Source organism: Festucalex cinctus, chromosome 1, assembly GCF_051991245.1.
Source record: "Festucalex cinctus isolate MCC-2025b chromosome 1, RoL_Fcin_1.0, whole genome shotgun sequence".
Taxonomy (NCBI): Eukaryota; Metazoa; Chordata; class Actinopteri; order Syngnathiformes; family Syngnathidae; genus Festucalex; species Festucalex cinctus.
The window spans coordinates 30,399,801-30,422,854 of record NC_135411.1 but is presented as its reverse complement, the minus strand read 5'-3'; the positions used below and the strand labels follow the sequence as shown (position 1 = coordinate 30,422,854).

General features: G+C 41.2%; 1 protein-coding gene and 1 long non-coding RNA gene across 4 annotated transcripts; one reads left to right on the top strand and one right to left on the bottom strand.

Moving 5' to 3' along the window:
• Positions 1 to 2,460: 2,460 nt before the first annotated feature.
• On the top strand, positions 2,461 to 21,397 carry LOC144023140 (cdc42 effector protein 4-like). 2 transcript variants are annotated; one of them, XM_077528386.1, is made up of 4 exons: positions 2,471 to 2,520; positions 2,685 to 2,785; positions 12,287 to 12,378; positions 18,628 to 21,397. In XM_077528386.1, the coding sequence occupies exon 4, from the start codon at positions 18,708 to 18,710 to the stop codon at positions 19,671 to 19,673; it is 966 nt and encodes a 321-aa protein (XP_077384512.1). In that variant the 5' UTR covers positions 2,471 to 2,520; positions 2,685 to 2,785; positions 12,287 to 12,378; positions 18,628 to 18,707; the 3' UTR covers positions 19,674 to 21,397. The 2 variants fall into 2 exon arrangements, with proteins under 2 accessions (XP_077384511.1, XP_077384512.1); XM_077528385.1 differs by lacking the exon at positions 12,287 to 12,378 and having other exon boundaries at positions 2,461 to 2,520.
• On the bottom strand, positions 7,217 to 9,203 carry LOC144022775 (uncharacterized). 2 transcript variants are annotated; one of them, XR_013284409.1, is made up of 4 exons: positions 8,914 to 9,203; positions 7,762 to 7,871; positions 7,490 to 7,658; positions 7,217 to 7,389 (listed from the first exon to the last, which is right to left on the bottom strand). It is a non-coding gene; the product is annotated as an uncharacterized LOC144022775 (long non-coding RNA). The 2 variants fall into 2 exon arrangements; XR_013284402.1 differs by having other exon boundaries at positions 7,762 to 8,940.
• Positions 21,398 to 23,054: the final 1,657 nt, after the last annotated feature.

Below are 23,054 nucleotides of genomic sequence, written 5' to 3'. Positions count from 1 at the left end.
GGGAGGCACTAAACATGTCAGAAAAAGAAACACAAACACAAGCTCAATGGTGATACCTAACCAACCTGACATAGTGGTGGTGGATAAAGATCAGAAGGCAGCAGTCGTCATGAAAGATGTATCAATCCCAAATGATAGCAACATCTGGAAAATGGAACACGAAATGCTGGAGAAATAAAGTTAACACCAAGGACTGAAGGAAGAACTAGAGAAAATGTGGTGGCTTAAGACAACAGTGATGCCAATAGTGATCGGGGAACTACGGAGGATTAACCCCCAAGCTAGGTAGAGAGCATCATCATCATCATCATCATCATCAAAGAGAGCAAGCCATCAACACTTTAGATTGGTCAATACTGTGTGATAAATAATAAATAAATAACACCCACACGTGGACTGACTAATGATGTAGACGGTAGATTTTTGACGAAAAAATATCAAATTGACCAAATTGTAATTTATGATGTTTTGGCCCGATGCCAGCGATATCCTACCGTATATGTGGCTCGCTCTGGCATGTTGGCAACGTTATTTTTTAAATAGACACGAAAATGTATCATTTGGACAAAAAAAAAAGTCAATTTCTCCACAAATAGCCTCCTTGAGGTCTCTCTTCATTTCCCAGCAACACAAAAGTTAAAAGTGCAGATCCCACCATCATTACATTTTCATTTTCTTTATATGACCAAAAGCATTTGAGAAATTACATCTATGATAAGTTAGCAATAAGCTTACTTCTCACAGACCACAACAAATAGCAAATGATTTTTTTTAATGCACACAAAATTATTAAATCAAAATTTCACAAGGTACTGGTTCCTATGGACATGAAAGATGCAAGGGGTAAAACATTACACGTGTTTTTTCTCAAAACTCGGGATTTCAACCTGGCAACATTAAAACTGATGTAACTTTGTCCATGTATGAAGTACAACCATGTATTATATATCACTTTACAGGGAATTAAGTGTAGAATTTGAATATATGTATATGTCAATTTTATATATATATATATATATATATATATATATATATATATATATATATATATATATATATATATATATATATATCTGCCGCAGGAAGTTTTTTCTGAGATTCCTACTGCGTGCGTGGTCATTGAATGCACCATGAGTCCACTGCAGAATGCAAGTAGTGTTTGCTTTTCTTTTTCTTCCCCGGAACAAATGTTACAAAACCTTGTTTCTAAAATTGAAAAATAAAAAACACGTGTTCTTCATGTGTTCATAAAAAAAAAAAAAAGTGTTGTACCCGCGTCAGAGGACACATTTTTTAAGAACTTTGGCACATCTGTCCTAGTGATGGGTCGATGAGGCGTCATGCAGCGTATTGACACAATGACACGCTGTGTTGATACTGTGTCACTGAATACTGACACCTGCCTGACCTTAAAAATCACTACAGGCAACTGAGGTGACTTTTTTTTTCTTCTTCTTATAAACTTTATCAAAACAATAAATAGTATACAAAATGTGATAAAGACATTGTATGTAACTGATGTTTTTTGCACACTATTTGTGTTATCTGTGAATCATAGTGAATAATATATAATATAATAATTAATTAATTCATTCATTCATTCATTCACTTCATTTACAATCTACACTTTCACCTTGGACACCAAATCACCACCCCTGTTCTTATACATAAATTTGGACCTATGAATGTGAAATTTTGCTAGAAGACTAATAAGGTTTATCAAATAAAATTGTGCATGGACAGTCTGATCATATTCAAATACAGCAACCTAGGTGCAGACTCAACTGACACTGATTTGATGAGCTGAAATACATAAGTCATTCATTGTGTTGCCTACTGTATTAATTTCTTCATTTAAATTCATTTAAATGTTTGGATGGATAGATATAGTCAATAAATAGTGTGAACATGTGTCAATTTGAAAATCTGAGTGAAAAACATGAGGAGTCGGACTCATAATTCAGAATTGTCTAATACAAGACAGTTTGGTTTCAAAAATGAAAATCTTAACAACTAAGGACAATAATGAAACACATGGTGTAAACAATTTAGCGTTAATAAAGTATAAGTGCATAAATGAAATACATGGTGTAACACATGCATCGATGCATCGGTGTTGCTGGACCCATCACTACTTGTCACATAATCTGCTTCGGGGGCTCCAGGTGAAGGAGTGGAACCGTCACTTGACTTCGGTGCCGGTTGGGTGGGTTCACTTCTCCGGCTGGAAGACCATATGTGACTTACATGATCATGTAGGCTGCGAATGGCTGGCAACCAGTTCAGGATGTACACAGCGTGCTGCCCATAGCCAGCTGAGATAGGCTCCAGCACCCCCGCGACCCTTGTGAGGAACAAGCGGTTCAAAAAATGGATAGATGGATTATGTAGGCTTGTGTGAGTGAGTGAGTGAAAAAAAAAAGAAAACATAATCGGCTTCCGGTGCTCTGTGTCTTTAAGGCGCGCTGTGATGGGGAGAAGGGCGTGGCCAAGTGAACTGACTCCTGCAGGATCAAGGAGGTTTGCACTACGCACACACATGCGAGACTTGACTTCATCCTGCTAACACATCGTTGCTCTTTGCGCGATACTTGACAGCTCCACCGAGAAAGACACTTTTACTTTCCACGCGGCTCTGCTTTACACTCCTGAAGTGACCGTTTTTGCTTGATTTCTCTTTCAAGTCTCATTTCATTGGAAGCGGGCATTCCCCTCTCCTCCCCTCCATTGTCAATCTGCTGGGGGCCTCAACGTGGGACCGGCTTCTTATGAATGAGATGCTAAGGTAAGAGTGCTCACCGTTTGGAATTAAAACATTTGACAGAATTGTTTGGTGTAAAACAAAAATGATGTTGTTCGTGTCATGTTTGGGGATGTTGAGCTTGGGAGGAGGGGGGGCACAGCGGTGTGGGGGTGTGTGCGTTTGTAATATGGCAGCTGATGCTTTTGTGTTGGAGCTACTTATTGTTCTCCTGCCATGTTCACACCCCTTGAAGCGCTGCTTTATGCATGCCATGGTACATTTAAAATCATACTATCAGATAATGTTGAATGTGTGTTTTTCATTAAAGGAAACGTGGACAAGTGCCAATTTTATCTTTAATAAAGTGGTTTCAATGTTCAGATACATTCCCCATTAATTATAATAATTTGTTGTGGTCAAATCAGTTACGGCAGAAATAGCAACCAGATATAGCCCACCTTGATTGTTCGTTTGTTTTAAATTAATTTGCTAGCAAGCAAGCCAGCTAACTACCCGAAAATATACAGTAGCCTACATTTGTTTAGCCATTTCCAAGGCTCCCATGGCAAACTTTAGTATCAACAGTGTAGGGTGTTATATAGAACATACACTACTCACAAAAAGTTGGGGATACTGTATTTGACTTTTAGGTGAAATTTATGGAAAATGTAAAAGGTCCACGCTACAGTGATATCATATGAAGGTATGACATTTAAGTAGAATGATGCACCGTTGATTTCCTCATCTCAAACAACTGAAGCAAAAGTTAACAACAATGATCGCTACACCACACCAAAACATTTTCAACGTTTCAATAATTCGTCATGTGCCCTTGAGCACAAATTACGGCTTGATAACGACGTCTCATGCGTCGACTCATTGTCTGCTGAGGCATGGCATCCCACTCTTCTTGAAGGGCCTGCAGCCCTCGGGTCATTGAGGTTCGAGGGTGCAGAGTTTCCAGCCTCTACTACGACTCAGCTGATACCAAAGGTTTTCAGTAGGATTCAGGTCTGGAAAAAAATGCAGGCCATTCCATTTGAAGTACACCAATCTCCAACAGCCGTTCCCTCATGATGCCACCTGCATGAGCTGGAGCATTGTTATGTGGGACTTTTGCCGTTAAGCACCTCGTTAGAGAACAGAAAGGTGTGCAAAAAGAACTGAAACATTTAACAATTGGACATGTGCATTCAAAAGACTAGAGAAGGTCACATTAAGTTCACCTGTAAAGATTTTGAATGGATTTTGGGCTTGTCCTGAAATTTCATCTGAAAGCCAAGCATCCCTAACTTTTGTGAGTAGTGTGTATTTTTGAGTAGCTATACCAAATTTGATCATTTTTCTATAGGTACATTCGAGGAATAAAATACACTGCACCAGATATTAATTGTTCATGTTGATGGCAAGATTCTACAGCTAACTTTGGCATCAAATGTATATTTACTTAACAAGCTATAGATAGTCAGACAGACTGATGATTTATAGTTTCAAACTAGTGAGCCAGCTCCTATTTATACTGCTAGCAAGATCCCTCAGCTTGCTTTAAGCCCAGAAAACAAGCTTCAATAGACATATACTTATATCTAATAAAATACATTGGGCTAGTTGCTTCTGATTTTCGATAGCAAGATGCCGCAGTTAAATTTAACAATGCAACTAGCTTAAAACCATTAGATAGATGGATACACAAAATCCATCTGGGGCATCTAAAAAGCAAGTATGTGATGTCATGTCATCTTTCAGCTCTCCAGTGCGTCACTCCATCAGTACTTCATCTTTTAATTAGGACACAATGTACTCGGGCATCTTCGTGTGAGGCCTCCTTTGTTTTCACAACTTCCAGAGTGTTACCTTTGACCCTTCTTATCCAAACCACACATGGGGACGGGGGTTCTTTTGTGACGCGGTGATAGATTTAAATGGATGACATGGCCTCCTTGTGTGTCACCACCTCAGCCTGTTTGTTTAGCCACCTATGGATTTAGCCACGCAAACTAGCCTGCACAGGTTTCTTCCGTCTTACGTTACAAATCACCTCAGCTCAGTGCTTGAAGGTAAAAGTTGAGTTGCAGTAGGGTTTGTTTCTCTTTTATGGGCTGGATGCCTGGGTGTAGTTTACAGTTTTCAGAAAAGCATCTTAAACGGACCCTCAGCGTGTTATTTGTGGCATCCTGTGCATGAACATGCCTGTGTGCTCATTGCACGCCTTGTGTGGCGTCCGGTCCCTTCGCATTCCAGGAAATACCAACATAAACTGTTAGTTGTGATCCAAAAACGCCTCCTTGTCTTGAAGGATTCACTGCGCAACATGTGGTTGCATTTTGCCTCATTGGCCACGAAGGTAAACTTCCTGCAGAAAAGTCATTAGCTCAGTTTAATGACCAAAAGAGTACTTTTTTTTTTTTTTTTTTTAGCAGCATTTTTGGGACAAATGGACTTGTGTTTGTTGTTTGTTTTCTACAACAGAATTTTGAGACGTGAAAATTCTAACATTTGAAAGCGGAATATGGCGACTGCCGACGATTGCCATGACGTAGTGTTTATTGGAAATACAAATGAAACTGATAAAAAATAAAATAAAAAAAGAAGTAGTTAGCTTTATTGGCGTTTTACATTGTGCGTTAGCATTAAAGCCGCAGTGTGTAGCTCACGACCGCCATCTATCGGTCAAACAAGATAATGCAATGATTTTAAGCACATGAACTACGGCGTCCCAGAGAGACCCTACTTCAACAGCCTACCACCAATTTCACCGGAACAGAACGCAAACAACTTCTGGTATTCCCTCGAGTGATGACGTAAGTGAATTGCATTTGTTAGACATACTGTACAGATACCTAATATTTGTGATTTAGTCATTTAATTTCAGAATTAATATTTTTGTCGGCATTGTTAGGAAATACTGTACGTCAGCTAATGATAATGGCTATCTATGTTCATATTTGTTAGTGCAACTAAACTATGCAACAGAGAACACACAGTTATGTTATATGTTTTATAGACATGTGGACCATCTCAAAGAGGGCGAGGAGGGGGCGAGAGAGACGACGAGGAAGAGAACGCGGAAGAGAACGCGGTGTCTCGTAACGTACAATTATGTCATCATGGAAAAATAATTCCATTCGAGCATGCATGTGAATGGCTCAAAACATACCTTTGCTTGGAATATGTGGTATTTAGATTACATCGTTTGCTGATATGTTTAGTATATCGTACAAAAATAATGGTGTGAAATGAACTACACATCTGCAACTCAGACTCGTAATTCCCCCCGTGTCTTGTTGCTACTAACCACTCAGAAAAGTGCTGCTTACAAAAACATTTGAAACCCTTTACTCAGATATCGATTTGTCACCATGTTGAACAATTTTACCTAATAAATATCACTAAGCAACTTAATTAGTTTTGATTGAAGATACAACAGCTTCCTTGTACTTCGATGTGCAGGAATTTACATGGCTTTCACAAATAGTCTTGCTCATATAATAATGTACTTCATTGGCTCAGTGACTTTCAGTTCATTGTTTGGTACCTCATCTGACATACAATTGTTACCTTCTTGCAGAGACTCGTACAGGAAATGACCATGGAGGAACATGAAGATATCCAGGTCCAGCTGATAGACTGACACCAAGAAATACTTTTTGACACATTGCTGACACATCAGCACCACCATGATTTCCTGTACCTGGATCCCAGACTGCAGCACCTTGGTGACTTGTGGCAAATAAGTGACACTTTCCCAGATCCTCGAGGACAATACAAAGGTTTTTTACCTGGCATATAATTAGTCCATGTCTGACACTTTTTGTTGTAGTTTGTATAACTTGTATATTGTTGTTGTGTGTTAATTTGTACATTTTGAATAACTAAAAAAATACTATTTCCTTTGGCGTCAACATGCAGTGTTCATTCGACACCGAACCTAACACTATTTTACATGACCAGAAATGTAAAACATCAAAAGCCTGGAGAATTATTATAAATGCTTGCAATGACAAGGAATTCTTCATTGGCCAATGAATGTAAGGTACAGTACATGAAAATGAATGAATAAAATAAAGTAAAATAAAAGTCTACATGAAATGAACATATTAACTAAAAAAAAAAAAAAATGCTGTTAGAATATAATGAGCTACATGAATTGCAGTTGTTCCAGAATTTTACCAATACGCTGTGCATTTCAAAATATGGAAAATAGACATACAGGTTTGGGCCAAAAGTAGTGTTACAGAGCAGGTATGTGTTGTACACAGCTAAAATATCTGATTAACTCAATACCATGATGTTTTTTTGTGTGTGTGTGTGTGTTCTGACATTGTCCCCCATTAACATTGCAACATTCCTCAAACTCTCCCGAACACAGTATGATCTGTAACACTACTTTTCGCCTACTCTATGATGTTATTGGGGCAAAATTAAGGAAGGCTTGTCCATTGATTGTGTGAACAGACTGCAGTAAAAATGAAGTCACTTCAATGTTTGCTGGTTTTATTAAGTTTGACATGCTCCTTGACTGCACAAGTACATGTTATGGAGTGAGGGCATGTTCCCACCAACGATGATATCATATTCTTCAAAGGCTTGCTGAGGAAAGTGAGGGAGGAGTCACTCCATGGCTTCAGACACCTGGTCAGCAGGTCCTGTGTAAAACAAGTGGTGCTTGTACATGTGACCATTCCGTATTGCTTCACACAAAAAGTTCATGTAGTGTGCAATGCCGTCCATATGTAAATGACATACCAAGACGTCGGCTGACTTCAGTTTGTTGCAGCTCAGATATGGTAGGTGGAGATACTGGTGGTACAACACCGAAGCCTTCTGGGGTCCTCCATTCAAGTGTCCTCATTCGGGGCATTCCAATATGGCTGCTGACTCTCCCCTTGATATTTTTTTTGTTGCTAATCAACAGCTACAGTGATCGTAAAACAAAGGTACGAACATCGTATTAATTAGTACGGAGTATACTTTTTCTCTCGCTCTCAAAACGTAAACACAAATGTACTCTTACTTACCGGTCAAGTAGAAAGCAGTCGAAGGCACCGGCACGTCCCAAACCTAGTCTGTTCCTCATTTCTCTCCATCTGGCAAATGCGGCTACAATATAAACTCTTGTTTTGTCGCGCTGAAATAAAATAAATTCCCAAAGTGTGATGCTTGATAATGCTCTCTTCGGGGACCGGAAACTCTTCTTCTTCGTGTACATGCGGTCGCCATACAAACCGGAAGTGCGTCTGCAAAGGCGTTCCAAAAACGCGTTAAGAAATGGAGCGCTGAAATTTGTCGTTGACGGCACCCGTAGCAGAAAGATTGCGGCGAAACATGGCGGACACTAGAAGCCGCGGCCCGGACATGTAAGATAATTTGCGATTTCTAGACTAACCGTTATATTTAAAAAAAGTACGTTTATGCGATACAACATATCTTTTTACTTACTGCTAACACAAACATTTGTTTTTTTTAAATGAATGCCTTTTTATTTCACCACTAGATGCCACTGTATAATACTGAGTGTACCTTTAAACTAACTGAGTTTCGTAAGACAAAGCTAATGTGATTTGGTTAAATCCACAAGGTCATTTGTGTCATGGTTTATTTCGAAGTGTGAACTGCTGCTCAAATCCATGCATCCATTTTCTTGACCGCTTATTCCTCACAAGGGGGGGGGGTGCTGGAGCCGATCTCAGCTGGCTCTGGCAGTAGGCGTGGTACACCCTGGCACCCTGGACTGGTCGCCAGCCAATCGCAGGGCACACAGAGATGAACAACCATCCACACTCACAAGCACACCTAGGGACAATTCGGAGCGCCCAATTAACCTGCCATGCATGTCTTTGGAATGTGGGAGGAGACCGGAGAAGACCCACGCAGGCACGGGGAGAACATGCAAACTCCACCCAGGAAGGCCGAAGCCCGAACTCAATCTTGCAACCTCAGTACTGGGAGGCGGACGCGCTAACCAGCTAACCACCATGCCGCCCCATAACTCACATTTTAGCTAAAAAATCAACTGAGCAATGGTTTGTACCTTGGAATACTCAAGTGAAAGCCACCAGCACCTTAGGAGCCTGAAAATGTTAACCTTTTGAAAACAGGACAGGATGTCCATGGCAGATGAGATTGTTTTGGCAACATAGTCACAAAACCTTACAAAGAACAAACCTTACCAGCTTTTATCAGATCATTGTCGTGTAAACACACCGTTAGTTTGTCATGAATCTGTTCGTAAAATCCCTTTTATGTTTTGTTTTTGTCCCGCTATGTTGTTGGTCTCACATGTCATTTATGTGAAAGGCTTTGACTGGTGCTTTTGTTTGGCACCATTGTTTTGGTCTTTGCTGTTGTCATTGTGACCCAGCATTTGCTGGTCGCATCAGATGAAAGGAAACATCGATTCTGTCGTACCATCCTGTAGTTCATGTTAAACCGCTCACTTGTTGTAGGAAGTCACTTTCATCTGATCATTGAATGTTTTAACACTCATAAGTCAGAACAAGTTGTTGGCAGTGAGTTTCTTTTCTGCCGCTCCATTTCACTCTGTAATTATAGCACTGTTCATCAACAGTCTATGGATGCCATAATTTCACTCGCATTCTTTCCATCGTGGACGGGAATGCAAGAACAGTTTTCCCACACCAGTCTGCAAGGTTCATGGTTCTCCCGAGACACCTTTCTCCTCTTGGCGTGTTTGACCACATGGTCACCAGGGAGGGCGGCTGGCAGTTCTCATCAGCATTCAAGCTAGCTTGTGGCTTTTCAGCTTCAAATGTAATTTACACTGCCACACCTGCCAGAGGCAAACCAAAGTCAGGGGTCCACCTTGAGCTTTGTTATTAAAGCTTTACTTTTTAATGGTGAATGACACAACTTCTGAACATCAATTAACCTTGACAAAAAAAAAAAAAACTTAGCTATTTAGCAGTGCCGATCTTATCTTTTTGCACCCCCCATGATGATATATGTTGTGTGGATCCATGCAACAGAAAGCTCCATTAGGCTGTTGTAAAGTGTTATTGGCGAGACGCTGCTGCGTCTTGTGTATAGAACCGGAGCTCTGGTCTTCTTCTTCTCCGCTGTCATGTAGAGAAGTGCAGGCAGAAAGATGGACTGTGATGTCTGGAGACTGCCTGGCTGGAAATGTAGCACAGACTAGTCATCTCCTCTCAGGGCATCAGGGGTCAGCCACCACGCTACGTGCTGAATGGCTGCAGGCCCCTTCTCAGCCAAGAATGCTTTCATTTGCTCTTTTAAAAGCTTTAAAAGTGTCTCCACGACGCAGTCCCCGCTTATAATATGTCAATTGCCTTTCTTTTTCTTCTTGCAAGCTCTTCTCCTCTTTGATGTGATGTCGGCAGGAGATATTTTTAGACGCAGCACAGTTCTTGGAATGTCATGGAAAATTCTGTGGAATTTAAACGGGATATCTTGGATGGCTGGATGAGGAAAGGTCACCTCACATCAGCCAGCCAAGTCCGAATGGCGCTAAAACAATCTGTTGCGAGTTTTAAGACACAGAGAGGTGTCATTATTTCAAAAACTATTGAACTTTGCACATTTGAAGTCCTCTACAGAGATTCTTCAGTATTCAGTGTGTGGAACACAGGCCACAATTTATTCGGACCACGTTCAGTTGGTCACTACATCAAATGAAAATTGATCAAATGTGTAAAGAGTAAATCTTGTTTTATGCTTGATACATGTATGTTCCGTGTGGAAATGAGACGTGCGGAATCAGGCCAACACAACTTTTGCAGGACTCTGGGTGGCTTGCCCTTGCTATTAGCCGATATTCTCAAATACTATAGAGAGGAATGAACAAAACTTCACAATAGAAGGAGAAAACGGTTTTATTTTTATTTTTTATTCAATAACCTATCGGCAACAGCAGTTTGGGGTGAACAATCGACCTTCATTTTACAAAACAAATGAAAGCAAATAATCAGGAAGTAGACAATACTTGTTGACAACAGCTTTTGCACAGATCACGTAAGTAACAGATTTTCGTAGGTTTGCGGTGTGTAAAATTGGAGCGATGCGGATGCCACGTAGAGGGGCACGGTAGCTGAAATGACGTCATTTTGCCGCATGGACCTGTGCAGTCCTTGTTGAAGCATCAAGCAGATTAACAGTGTCATAAAATGGCAACCTGAATACAAAAAGCCCTAAGGGAGGTCAATCATGATTTACTGCCAATATTTCAAATTAGTACTGGTACTTTGTTAAATATTGACAAGCTGATAGTTGGTATGCTAACTAGGGCTGCAAATAACCATTGTTTTAATAATCGGTTTATGTTTGTTTTTCATTTAATCATATTGTCCGAAAGAATTTTTTTTCTGTCCCTTTATTAAAGAATAAATGTATAGAATTTAGCCTCGAGTGGTGATCTAATAAAATGCAATGACCAAAGTTTGAAATGTGTACGTGTTGAAGAAAGTACCCGGTGCCTGAGAGCAGTGTTTCTCAACTCTGGTCCTTGTGGCACACTATCAAGCCTGTTTTCCAATGCTCGCGATTCTAACGCAGGTGAGGATCGTTATCAGGCTTCTCCAGAGCTTGCTGATGAGCTGTCATCAGAATCACCTGGAAATTGGAATACAGGTCAGATAGTTCGAGGACCAGGGTTGAGAAACACTGCCTTAGAGAGAGACCGCCCTTCACAAGCCTACCAGCACCACCAATTACGACATTCAACAATGTCTTCTCCCTTGGTATCCATTTAAGGAATATGGGAGCAAATCATGTCAGCCTTTTATAAGGTGAGGTGCATCCCCGTGTAATATAATTAGCGATTTACTAGACCAATGATTTAAAAAAAAAAAAAAAAAAAAAAAAGTATGTTACCGTGATATTACTTTTTATGTGCAAATTATTGGACTTAATATTGTTTTTGTTTTTTTTTTGTTTTTATGAATGAACGGAAAAATCAAAGTTCTACATACTGTCCCTTTAAAAACTGGTCATTATTTTATTTCATTCTCATGTCCATAACATGTCAGAAAAATCGGCAAAATGTTGATCATTGTTTTAAATTAATCTCAGATGTTCGAAAATGTTCCATTTTGAATAAACACAAACATAATCTGCTTTCATGGAGGACAGCATCAATATGGTTATAATAAGATTTGGTGTTGAGAGGCTGAAATCCTGAAGATTTGGGCAATTTTAAATTAAACTAAACAATTTATTATCAAAATAGGTTTAGATTAATCTGATAATCTATTAGTTGTCAGTTAATCAGTGATTGCACCTTTTAATGCTAACATGTATCACAATATAAACCAGAGTATAAAAAGAACTTAAGTAGTATGTAGTTGGGTACTAATTCAAATGAAAACTGAAAATTTTAAATGTGCGAGCGAGTGTGTGTATGTAAATATATATATTTAAAAAAAAAAAAAAAAAAAAACTTGTCCTGTGGTCAGACATCTACTTTTTAAATTGACTAATACTACTTTGTTAAAGGCTGACATGAAAAAATTAAGACAGTTTAGATCATTTGGATGTGCTATGTTTTTCTTTTTTCTTTTTTTCCCATAGCGCATTGCCAAGTATCGGATCGGGACTCATTTCTGGCACATACTCAGTGACAAAAATGGGTTTGGGACATTAATTCATCAAACGCCAAACATGTAAGATATCCGAATTGTGAGCACAATGGCATATTTTTGTTCTTATTGTCTGAATAAAACCTTGGTGTATTTTTGTGAAACACTCAATTGCAGTAAGACCTCTTTAACTGAGCTGTTTTGCAAGGCGGGAATGAGACTTTTGGTCAAAATGAGCCCCTTGTGTGGGTTTTTGGACTCCAAAGAAGCTGCTCTGTTTGTCAACAAGCTAACAACTGAGCTCTCTGGACCCATATGGGCTGCTTTTACTGCATAGTTAAACTGGGCCTTTGTTGTAAATGGCCATCAGATGCTTGCATTCTGTCTGTGCGACAGTTCCCTGCCTCCCTCCCTGACATAATGTGATTTGCCAGCTGAAATGAGATCTTCAGGCCAGCTAAACTGAGTTTGGTGGCTGATATCTGTCAAAGAGGTGGCCATCTTGTCTGCTTAATGACCGGATCTTGTGTGTGCCATAGTAATTACAGTTGTCATAGGAGGTTACTGCCTCTGTTTTTTGTTTTTTTGAGGGGGGGAGGGGGGGGGGGGGTGCTCTACGTTTACTCACTGCCAATGACTTGCAAGCTAATTGCCTCCCCACCCAGCCCACTAAACGTCCCACATGTCATTTCCCCCCCAGGTCATTCACTTATCCATCCAGGTCAATGACTTCAAATTGTCCAGACACAAAGCCCCGCCCCTCCTCTTCCACACGCTCCTAGTCAGCAGAATGTAAACTGTACAAAGATGGCACATCAATACTACGAGCGCAATGTACTTGAGTGCACGTCTGCCTCTTGCGTATTGGCAACCTTTAGTGCCAGAGCATCGACAGGAAGTCAAACCTTGAGCACAGGAAGTCAATATTTTCCTGCCAGTCCTCATAAATTCAAGCTATTGCTTGGATGTCTTATGAAGGATATTCATTACGAGTGATTTGAGCCTTGGGCTTACAGCCTGTGTCTGCATGTGCGTGTGCGTGCGTGTGCGTGCGTGTGTGTACAGACTTCCTCATGAGATGTCACATGAACACGCAAACGTGTGATTTATGGGCCTGTTTACTTAAGTATATTGGTATTGCTCTGCTTGTTTCTCAGCCCTCCCACCAAGTTAACAGGATCATATTAGTGATTTTATCCCCAGCCATAAAAAAAACAGGGTAAGGTATTTAATTGATAGTTGAGTGTGTATATAAGTGTGTTCCCGTGGTGCACATAGTCAAAGTGGGGTAAAGTCAAGTAAGTGCACAGCATTTCATTAGTCTTTCACGTCTTCATTTTAATGGGTATCATTGCTCACTGTGTCCATTTAAGGGACAGTTACACTCAACATCAACCCGAGTCAGCCAACTCACATTGCCATTCCTTGGCATTCTTATTTCAACATTTTCAGTTCTCTTTTTGCTTGTTTGTTTGTTTGCTTGTTTGTTGTTTTATCCTGTTTTACGCAGTCCTGGGGGCCCGGGTTTGGGCCTTGTGTATTTCAATCGCGCATTTGTAATAGCGATTAATACGACAAACCGATTAAAAATCAATTTAACTGTTAAATTCCTTTCTATTTACTTTAACATTCACGTTTACAATGCTCAATGTCATCCGCACATACGGTTTGTTTTTGTCATACCGAAACGTGAACTACTTACTGGTTCCTTGTCTAAAAATCATGGGGAATTTAGTCTTACTAGCCTAATGCTGCGGTTGCCAGTCAGGCCCAACGCAAGCTGAACTTTTTCTGGTGGCATATTTCCAATGTTACAATGCGGGACTGGTGCGAATTAAACAGCGGAGCGAGCTTTCAATAGCAGCCGGGACCGAGCAAGTTGGATAATGGTGAGTGTCTTGACTAGTTTTCTGCGGTTGAATTGTCAACAAGGATAGCATTTAGCATTAGCTTTAGCATTAGCAACCACTGGTCACCAGAATGAAATGTATTAAAAGTAGTTCCTGCTGAGAATGTATTGTATATTTGTTTTTCGTCGAAATTGTAGTGTCCCGGTTTTTCATTTTGAAAATCTGATCACGCTATACGACATCTTCCTGTAAAATGCTATCTGATTTTAGTGAAAGGAAGCAGATGCACTGGCGTTTCTGTGGTGTGTCGTCCGTGTTTGTAGTCAGCCCTTGAGTGTTGTTAAAGAGTGTTTATAAAGTCAAGCCTCCCGTGCTGTGACCTCGCAGTTCCCACGCCAAACGCTGACTTCTCAGGCTCCCCCCTCTATTTTTTCCCCCGTCTTTCACAATCCACACCAGCATGTACTGTATGCGTGCTCACATGAAAAAAAAGCTATAAATACAACTGTGCGAATTTAGCTGGCTTCAAATTTGCAGCAGATCAAATGTGCCGTGTCACAAAACATGTTGCTACATCCAGGCCTGTAGGAATTGGGGCAGGGGAGGGGGGCTGGTCGTGTTTGAGATGAGAGAAGAGTGGAACCAGACTCACAAATAGGACTTTTGTCTCTCTTGCCTGTCATGTTCTTTCCCCTGCAGTCTGTTTATGCCACCCAAAAGCTCCCGTTTTGCTGGATGTGAATTATCTGCCCCCCCTATCCATCCCCCTTTTGGGGGGAGCACATGGAGGTGCAATAATAAACTTTTAACTGAGAGAAAAGTGTGCTTTGGCAGAAAACAGGCCACATAGATGGAAAATTGTTTTAGCATTTAGTCCAACATCACATTACAAATTTTATTACCTCCAAATGTATTTGATTCAAAGACGTAGCCTGACGCATACGGAGACCATGTGTGGTGTGCTGCCTGAAGACAGGAAACGCTGTTGTGTACTAGAGGGTGTCTCCATGGAAACAAGGCAGGTGAGGGCATTGAACTGGAAGTCAAAGCTCGCTTGGTTTGCACTGTGTGCTGTTGAGGTGACGAAATAGCAAGTATAAGAGGCCCAGTGGGTATTTTGCATTCAGGGCATCCAGCAGAGGGCACAGTGGTGGGTGGCGGGTTGGTGGGGGGGTTGCTTGTTGCGATTTGAAATGCCTCAGTGCAATGCAAAAGCGCTGGCTTTGGAAACATTGCCTTCAAGTGTCGGAGACTCAATCTTTTCTTAGCTGTGTGGGTCAGCAGAGCCCCAAGTTGCCAAGGGGAACTGCATTGAGCCTAATGGCACAAAGGGGGTCAGAGTTCTGTTCCAAAAGTGTCTGCTTAGTCCAAGTTTGAAGTTGGAACATCTGAACATGCCATAGTTTATCACAAACGGCTAAAGCTGTAGGCAAGTCACAACTACTGTAAACATCCATCCATCCATCCGTTTTCTTGACCGCTTATTCCTCACAAGGGTCGCAGGGGGTGCTGGCGCCTATCTCAGCTGGCTCTGGGCAGTAGGCAGGGGACACCCTGGACTGGTTGCCATAGCATCCGTGTGGTACCCCATTGCAAAGCCTTTGAAAGTGTGCTGGCACTGGACTGAACTACAGTTAGGGACAGAAAAAGTTATTGGCGATTTTGCTAATGTCAGTTTTCAAGCTGTCAATGTGTCTCTAAAATTTGATATTTATATATTTATTTAGATTTTTAAAAAAAATACAGTATCTACATGTGGACTTGACCGTCAATTAATTGTACAGATATAACGTAAGACTCACTTTTGGTTGCATGTACTTTTTGTGTGTCCCATGAATTCTGCCTAGAAAATGTGAAATGACCAGGAAAAAGAATCCAACTGATTCCTATAGACTTCATTTTAAAGTTTTAATCTCACCTTCCTGTTACTCCGTAAGGCTTACCAAATTGGTTGGTGGCCCATCAGTTTCTTTCAAAACACCAAAGCCAACCTCATTAGGCGGATGGCACAGAAAACTTGGCGTGAATCCAATTAGAAAGTCTTGCCAGTGAATAAATCCAAAGTCTAAGCGTAAACAATGTGGGAGTCAAAGAGTGTAGCACAATTAGTGATGACCTGAAATTGCAATCATGGTGATTTTCCATCTGCAATTCAAAGGTGCTAGGAAGGAACTGCTTCGCCCTTGGTAGACCACCATGGCAGCAAGCTGCGCTTTTTTCACGTGTTGTCGAACATTTCAGAGCTGTAAATGAGACACCCCATGCCTGACCTGCAGGGCGCCACCTGAGGATGTGGTAACGGCGTCTAGCTGGCGGTCTGCATCGGTTTTCTCTGTGTCTGGAACGGATGGCATGTTTCAATAATGCAGACCTGTTGAAGAGGCAGCCAGTCGCGCCTTGTTACCATTTTACACGTGTCAAAACAATGGCTCGGTGTCCTAATACTTTTGTCCTGTGCCGAGTGTGAGGTTGGCGTCGTGATCTCGACCACATTTTCCGTTTCAAAACACATTCCTTGTGGTGTTCCCTGATGGTTTTAGTGCCGTTGTGGTCACGTCATGTCATGTTGATGTTGGAAAAGTGCTGTGCAAGCATCGTGATCTTTGGGCATCTGATGGCTTCTTTACACATGAAAATCCTCTGACTGATTTGCATGTACTTGACAGAAATGTGACCAAGTGGCACTGAAAATAATACCAAATTTAATTCTGTTTCTTAAAATACCGGCTGTTTAATTAAAAGACAACAGAGTTAAATTGCTAAACTGTGCTAATGCAGCAGTTTAAGAGTTACAGTCAATATTAAAACACTTTTCGGCCATAAATGTAGAAGAATCAAATGTAAAATGTGAGTATGGTAGTCGCTGTGTGCAAACTAGTTCATTGCAAAATTGCATATGCTGCAATCACAAACCGAGCAACTCGCATACAGAAGTTCACTGCAGCGCTGTGCGGAGCTACTGTATGTCCCAAGCAAAAACAGCACCAGGCATGTGGTCTTCATGTGCCCAGAGTTATAATAATTTTTGATTGGTTCATGGTTTGTTTTTATTTTAACTTTTTGTCTTTTTAAATTGATTTATTTTTTATTTGTTTTAGTAAGTTTTAAATATATAGTAGAGCTTGTCACCATTAAATATTTTTAGACTGCATTATTCTATCGATTGTTCCATCAATTTATCCATTAATCAGGTAAAACTAAGTGTATTACAAAATCATGTTTTCCTAATTATTATTTCTTCAGTAATGGTTGTTGATTATTTAGTATTGTTTAGTGATTAAAATCACAATTAAGCAATAGCATTGGAGAGGGATTTATGTTGCACTCAACAACCTTTCACTGATTCAGTTGCTTAAAGATTTATGCAATAAAGTAAACTTAAATTCTCAAACGACTGTTTGACCTTCGTTCTTAATCTATACAGATACAGTATAACAGTACCAAAATAAATATTTTTAAATGAACCCTCAAAGCTCATGTATGATCTTGACAGTCGAAAACGAAGGATGTTTTCCCTGTAATTATAGTTGTTTTGGTTAGTTTTATGAGCGTAAAATTAAAATGTAATTTGAGTTAGTTTTGGTAGTTTTTTTTTTCTTCTTCTTCTTCATCAATTTTAGTTTTAATCAATTTTTGTAAACTATAATAACCTTGGTGAAGTCGGACTGCATTTTTGCAAACTGGATTTTCTGTTACATTCGGTAGTACGAAATTTATGTGTCTTTTGCCAGCGTTGTCTAATGTGGGTATAGGCAATTGGCTCCCAGACACGATTCACCGATTGACACAAAATAGGGGAGGGGTTGTGTGTTCCAGCCATTTTGGTTTGAAGCAGGCATTTTTCTGATAAAACGAGGCCTCGTACTTTGACAGACACCAAAGGAATTTTCTCAAATGATCCCCAATTGGAAGCAGCTATCCTGTGTAGACGGGTGATGCTAAATTGGCAGGGGAAGAGTTTTTGCCTACGCTGTCTAGTGTGGACAGAAGATGATGTCAAAGTTTGATCATTTTGAAGAGTGTTGGAAAGTTTAAAAAAAAAAAAAAAAAAAAAGTTTCAAAATTTTCACTGATCTGCATGACATGAGGTAGACATGTCTATTACACATGATGAAGGAAAGTCTCAAGAACCCACAGATGTCAATGAACAATTTTCTCAAGCAGGTATCCTTGACAGATGAGCAACGCTAATTTGGCCAGTTTCTAGACTTCTGTTCTTTGATTTCCAATTATAGAATTTTCTCATATGTGCCGCACCACGAAGTAGTTGTCCTAGACAGATGAGCAATTAAGCTGGTAAGCTGCTAAATTGGGTGCTCATTTTAAGGGTTCATTCATTGTTGTTTGCAGCTGTCACTGGAGATTGAGATTCAAGTTGTGGCCTCTGAGTTTATATTGTATCTTCATTTTCGAGTGCCCATTAAAACGTCAATGTGCATTACTTAACAAATAATTTTGTTTATTATCATATTCTTTTTTTCAGGTTCCTGTGCTGACTGTTGAGGATTGTTTATCCCGGATTTCCGTTGTTACTCCGAGCTAAAAAGAAGCACATCAGTTGCCATGCCTATCTTAAAGCAGCTGGTGTCCATCTCCTCCCAGAAGAACCGGCGTTCCCGCTCTGACCTGACCCGGGAGATGATCAGCGCTCCGCTGGGCGACTTCCGCCACACCATGCACGTGGGCCGCAGCGGCGACGCTTTCGGAGACACCTCCTTCCTCAGCACGCGCTCGGGCGGACCCCCCGCCGATTCCGCCTCCTTCCCCAGCTCCCCCCGTCCGGGCTTGCTGTCGCGCACCTTCCGCAGCAGCAAGCGCTCCCAGTCCACCACCCGAGTGGACCAGCAGCGAGAGCTCCCCCTGGTGGTCTCGGAAGGATCGCCTACATACGTGAAGAACGCCATGTCTTTGCCCTTTCTCAACGATGAGGACAGAGGAGACGCCAAGAGTCTGTCCCCCAGTCCTTTAAAGCAGCTTAGCGACGGCGGGGGCGCCGCGGCCACCGGAACGCACTTCCTGGAGCTGGACGAGCGCCGTTTCGGGGAACCCGGCGAGCTCCCCGAGAGGTGGAGCCCCCCCGCAGGCGGAATGAAGCACGCCGAGTCGGTCATGTCCTTCCATCTGGACCTGGGCCCGTCCATGCTGGGGGACATCCTGGGAGTGATGGAGAAAGAGGACGACGACCTCGGCTACGAGGAAGGCAAGAGCAGCGAGGGCCGCGCCTCCCCGCCACTCAGCGCCCACGAAGAGGAAGTCAACGGGAGGAGGACGACTGCGGTGGAGGCGGCGGAGGAGCGGGAAGCACCCCAGAGGACCGATACCGAGGCACACTTCACCCCGGAGGTCCGCCCCAAACACTTGAGGCACCTGGACAGCTGCTCCGTGTCCAGCTCGGGCTCAGCGGCGCTGGACGAGAAGGGCCACGCGTACGCGGCCGACACGGACAGCGCCACCTTCAGCGCTCCGCCGGAAGAGGAGAGCCACTTCTCCTCTTTCTTAGATGACGACGATGATGAGATCCACGTATGAGAAACTGTGGAATGTTGTTTACGTAAGCAAGCCTCCCTTGAGACGTGAGTTGGGAATCTGTTTGTCTACTCTCGCTCTTTGAATATGGAACATTCCAGAAGAGGGACAGCTTGGAAAGGAAAATCGTTTTCCCCCAGCATCTCATTTGACATGCTCCCCCCTCGATTTGGTCCGCTTCTCATCACCGCAGGACCACCATGGTGGGGTATCATCTTCGCCATCGGAATATAAATGACAAGTGCCATTTGAGCTGCCAGGCTCCTTGTCTTCGCTTCCTGTGGAATTCTTGTATGTTTTCCCGCTTGCTAGCTGTACATTCCTGACTGTAAACAAGAGGCTAACTTTGTCAGGTAGCATAAAGTGGAAAGAAGCAGAGGTGTGAAAAGTGATGCCTGAGTGTGCTTGTCTTAAAGTGGCAGTACTGTATTTCCTCAAATAGATGGCATGTGCACGGCCATCTTTAAACGTACATGTGCAAATAATAGCGGCAATTAACTGACTTAATTTTTCTGATGGGAAATTGGGGGGTGGTGAAACACAGTGGAGTCATGGTTTGGTTTATAAATGTGCCTCACTAAAGTGTTTCTGGGTTTGAATCTCAATCATGTTCAATCCTGTGCTTGTCGCATTTTCTATGAGTAGTAAGTACAATTTTAAGACCAGAAAAGTTCATGCAAACGTGATTGAAATGTATTTTTTAATGGCGAACACAATTACTATAATAACTATTATAATTACTATTTTCGCTCAGTGTGAGCAGTTGTATATGCAGTTGGCTGGTGGTGTATTGTGTCACTTGTCTAAAGTCAAAAATGGATGAATAGATGGGAAAACAGAAGCATGTATTTGAGGGAGGGTGTTTATTTCTTGTAAGTGGATGAGAGTATCAGAGTTAAAGGGCACCTTAAGCCTGTGAGATCATTGAGAAAAAAAAACAAAAAAAAACACTGTACTCTGTTCACACACAGCATTAGTTAACCACCGAGTCGATTTGTAGTCTGTTGCTAGCCAAAACAGCAGCACGTCCCAAGCGAGTTTTGTAAAGGACTTCCCTGCGCACTATTAATGACATCTCTGTGGGGATGACTTCTTAAATGATGAGGATGTGTCCCTGTTTGTTTCCCCGACTTTCCCCGTAACTTAGCTTTAAATGCCACATTCACTTCCATTGTAATACCAAAACCAGTAATATTTGCTAGCTTCTATTTGCAAAGACTTCCTGTCTTAATAATTAGGTTTATTCAGTGTCACAAACAGGCCCAATTAAATCCATATCTGCCTGCATTTGTTCTTATCTTTGTTTTGTGTTTGTTAGTGTGTACGCAGAAGCAGCAATAAACAACATTTGTATGCAACTTCTAGAGTCAACGCAGCTTGAATGTTGCATCATGTTTCCAAAAATAAAGATTAGTTGTGCTGCTGCCTGGTGAAATGTGCCAAAATATTATTATTATTATTATTATTATTATTATTATTGCTACAAAATGGATTGGTAAACTGTCCCTTCCAAATATGTGTTATAGCTTCAAGAGGATAATCACTGAATGACTTCAACACTATATAATTCAGATTGTTCTATGATTTTGTCTGGGTGAAAGTGGGGTGTTTCTTATGCCTTACCGTTGTTGTCGACTGTATATTTACAGCTTTTTTTTTCTCCCTTTTTCTTTCTTGTATTAACCAGAATAACGTATATTTTTCAATAAAAGAATTTGTGCTATTCATCCTTGTATGTTTCGTTAAGCGCCTTAGCACGTTAGGTGATTTTAGTTCTTGTATGGTGAAGACGGACAAAAGCCATTTCCGGCAGGTGGCACCCTCGAACGAGGAAGGAAGGAAGTAATCGAGTTGTGGCCGGACGTGCCTGGTATGTATGAGCTCATATAAGAGTGAGGAGTCATGATTGAAGAAAGTGTTTGAAGGTTTTGCGATCGTAAATAATGACAAGGTTTACCATTTATAATTACTGACCTAACTTGTATTCTAAGGGGGGGGGAATATAATCACAATACACCCCACACCACTAGATAATCACTCAGGAAATGTATATATTTTTAATGACAAACGGGCCTTTTTTCTCACTTTGATTAGGAGGGGGAAATCCTCAAATTATGTGTACCCCACTTAAGGTTGAAAATGGCCATTTCAGGTGAATTTCAGGCCTGCTTTGACAAACTTGCTTTGAGGAGCTCAAATCTGAAGCAGGTATCCTAAACATTAGGGGCATTAAAAATCCCAAGTTTTTGTGCCTTTATGCCATCTAATATGGGCTAGTGTCAAATTTTGAAATTTAAACTTATTGTTGTGGAAGGTTTTGGGAAAAAAAATAATTCACCAATTTAACTTACTGTACTTCCTGTAGCCGACTGGGCGAACTCAGAAGCTGGGCCAAATTTTATTTATTTTTTTATAAAATGTGTTGTATGTCTAGTCTAAACATGGCATTCTAATTAGGATAATTTTTGGTAGAATTAAACTGATTAATCCATCCATTTTCATTTGAGAGGGCCGCCATATTGGCCTTATATTGCCCTCTGCTTTCCACTGAAATCGACGTCAAACTGCCCTCCAGCTCGCATTGCCAACGTCAAAGCTTGCCTGTTTTCTGGATTTGATCTTGTGACATTCAAATTAATCTTATTTTGTGGGTAAAAAAAAATCCCACACATGTTAAATGAATACAAATGTGGTGTTCTAATCCAACTCCCCCAGGGTGCTCGTACCACAGACTGGGAATCCCCAGTAAAAACTAAAATAAATAAATAATCCCCCACAACCGCATTAGTCTATACCGGCCCCGGTTTGGGCAAACCCTGAAACCTCAGATTTATTCCCTTGTTCAATCGTTCAAGCCCACTTTTGTGGACCTTCCATTTCGTGATGTCACATTACACCAGCATCCAATTTGTCAACAGGGGCTAAAAATGTCATTATTCTCACCCTGGTGATAACAACAGACCGTTTAAATTGATTTCTGGCGGTCAATACGCACCAGCTGCCCTATTAATCGTTCCGTTTGTCGCAGTTATTCTTCTTTATGCATTGCTAGTTTTTGTTTTATTGTCTTGTTTGCTCATCTAATTTAGTGTTGTTGGATTGTTTTTTCCCTTCCAACTGCTTGTTGCGGGACAGCTTGTTGTCTATTGCCATCTAGTGGTCACTGGAAACTCATGTCTGGTCTTTTAAAAAGAGTGCTTGTCAATTTGTACTTCAGTTTGTCTTCATTCAAAGCCTCACAAATGTCACATGAGAGGATTGGTTTTGTAATAAGTCTTGCTTCATTTACTGTAAAATGTTGTTACTCACAAATGACGATAAGGAGTCATCGTAACCCGACTCCACCCACCATTCAGCAGCAGCAAGTGTCCCACACTCCCCCCA

What these genes read in the sequence shown, in the direction of transcription:
- LOC144023140 (XM_077528385.1), top strand. Translation starts at nt 18,708, where the DNA reads ATGCCTATCTTAAAGCAGCTGGTGTCCATCTCCTCCCAGAAGAACCGG.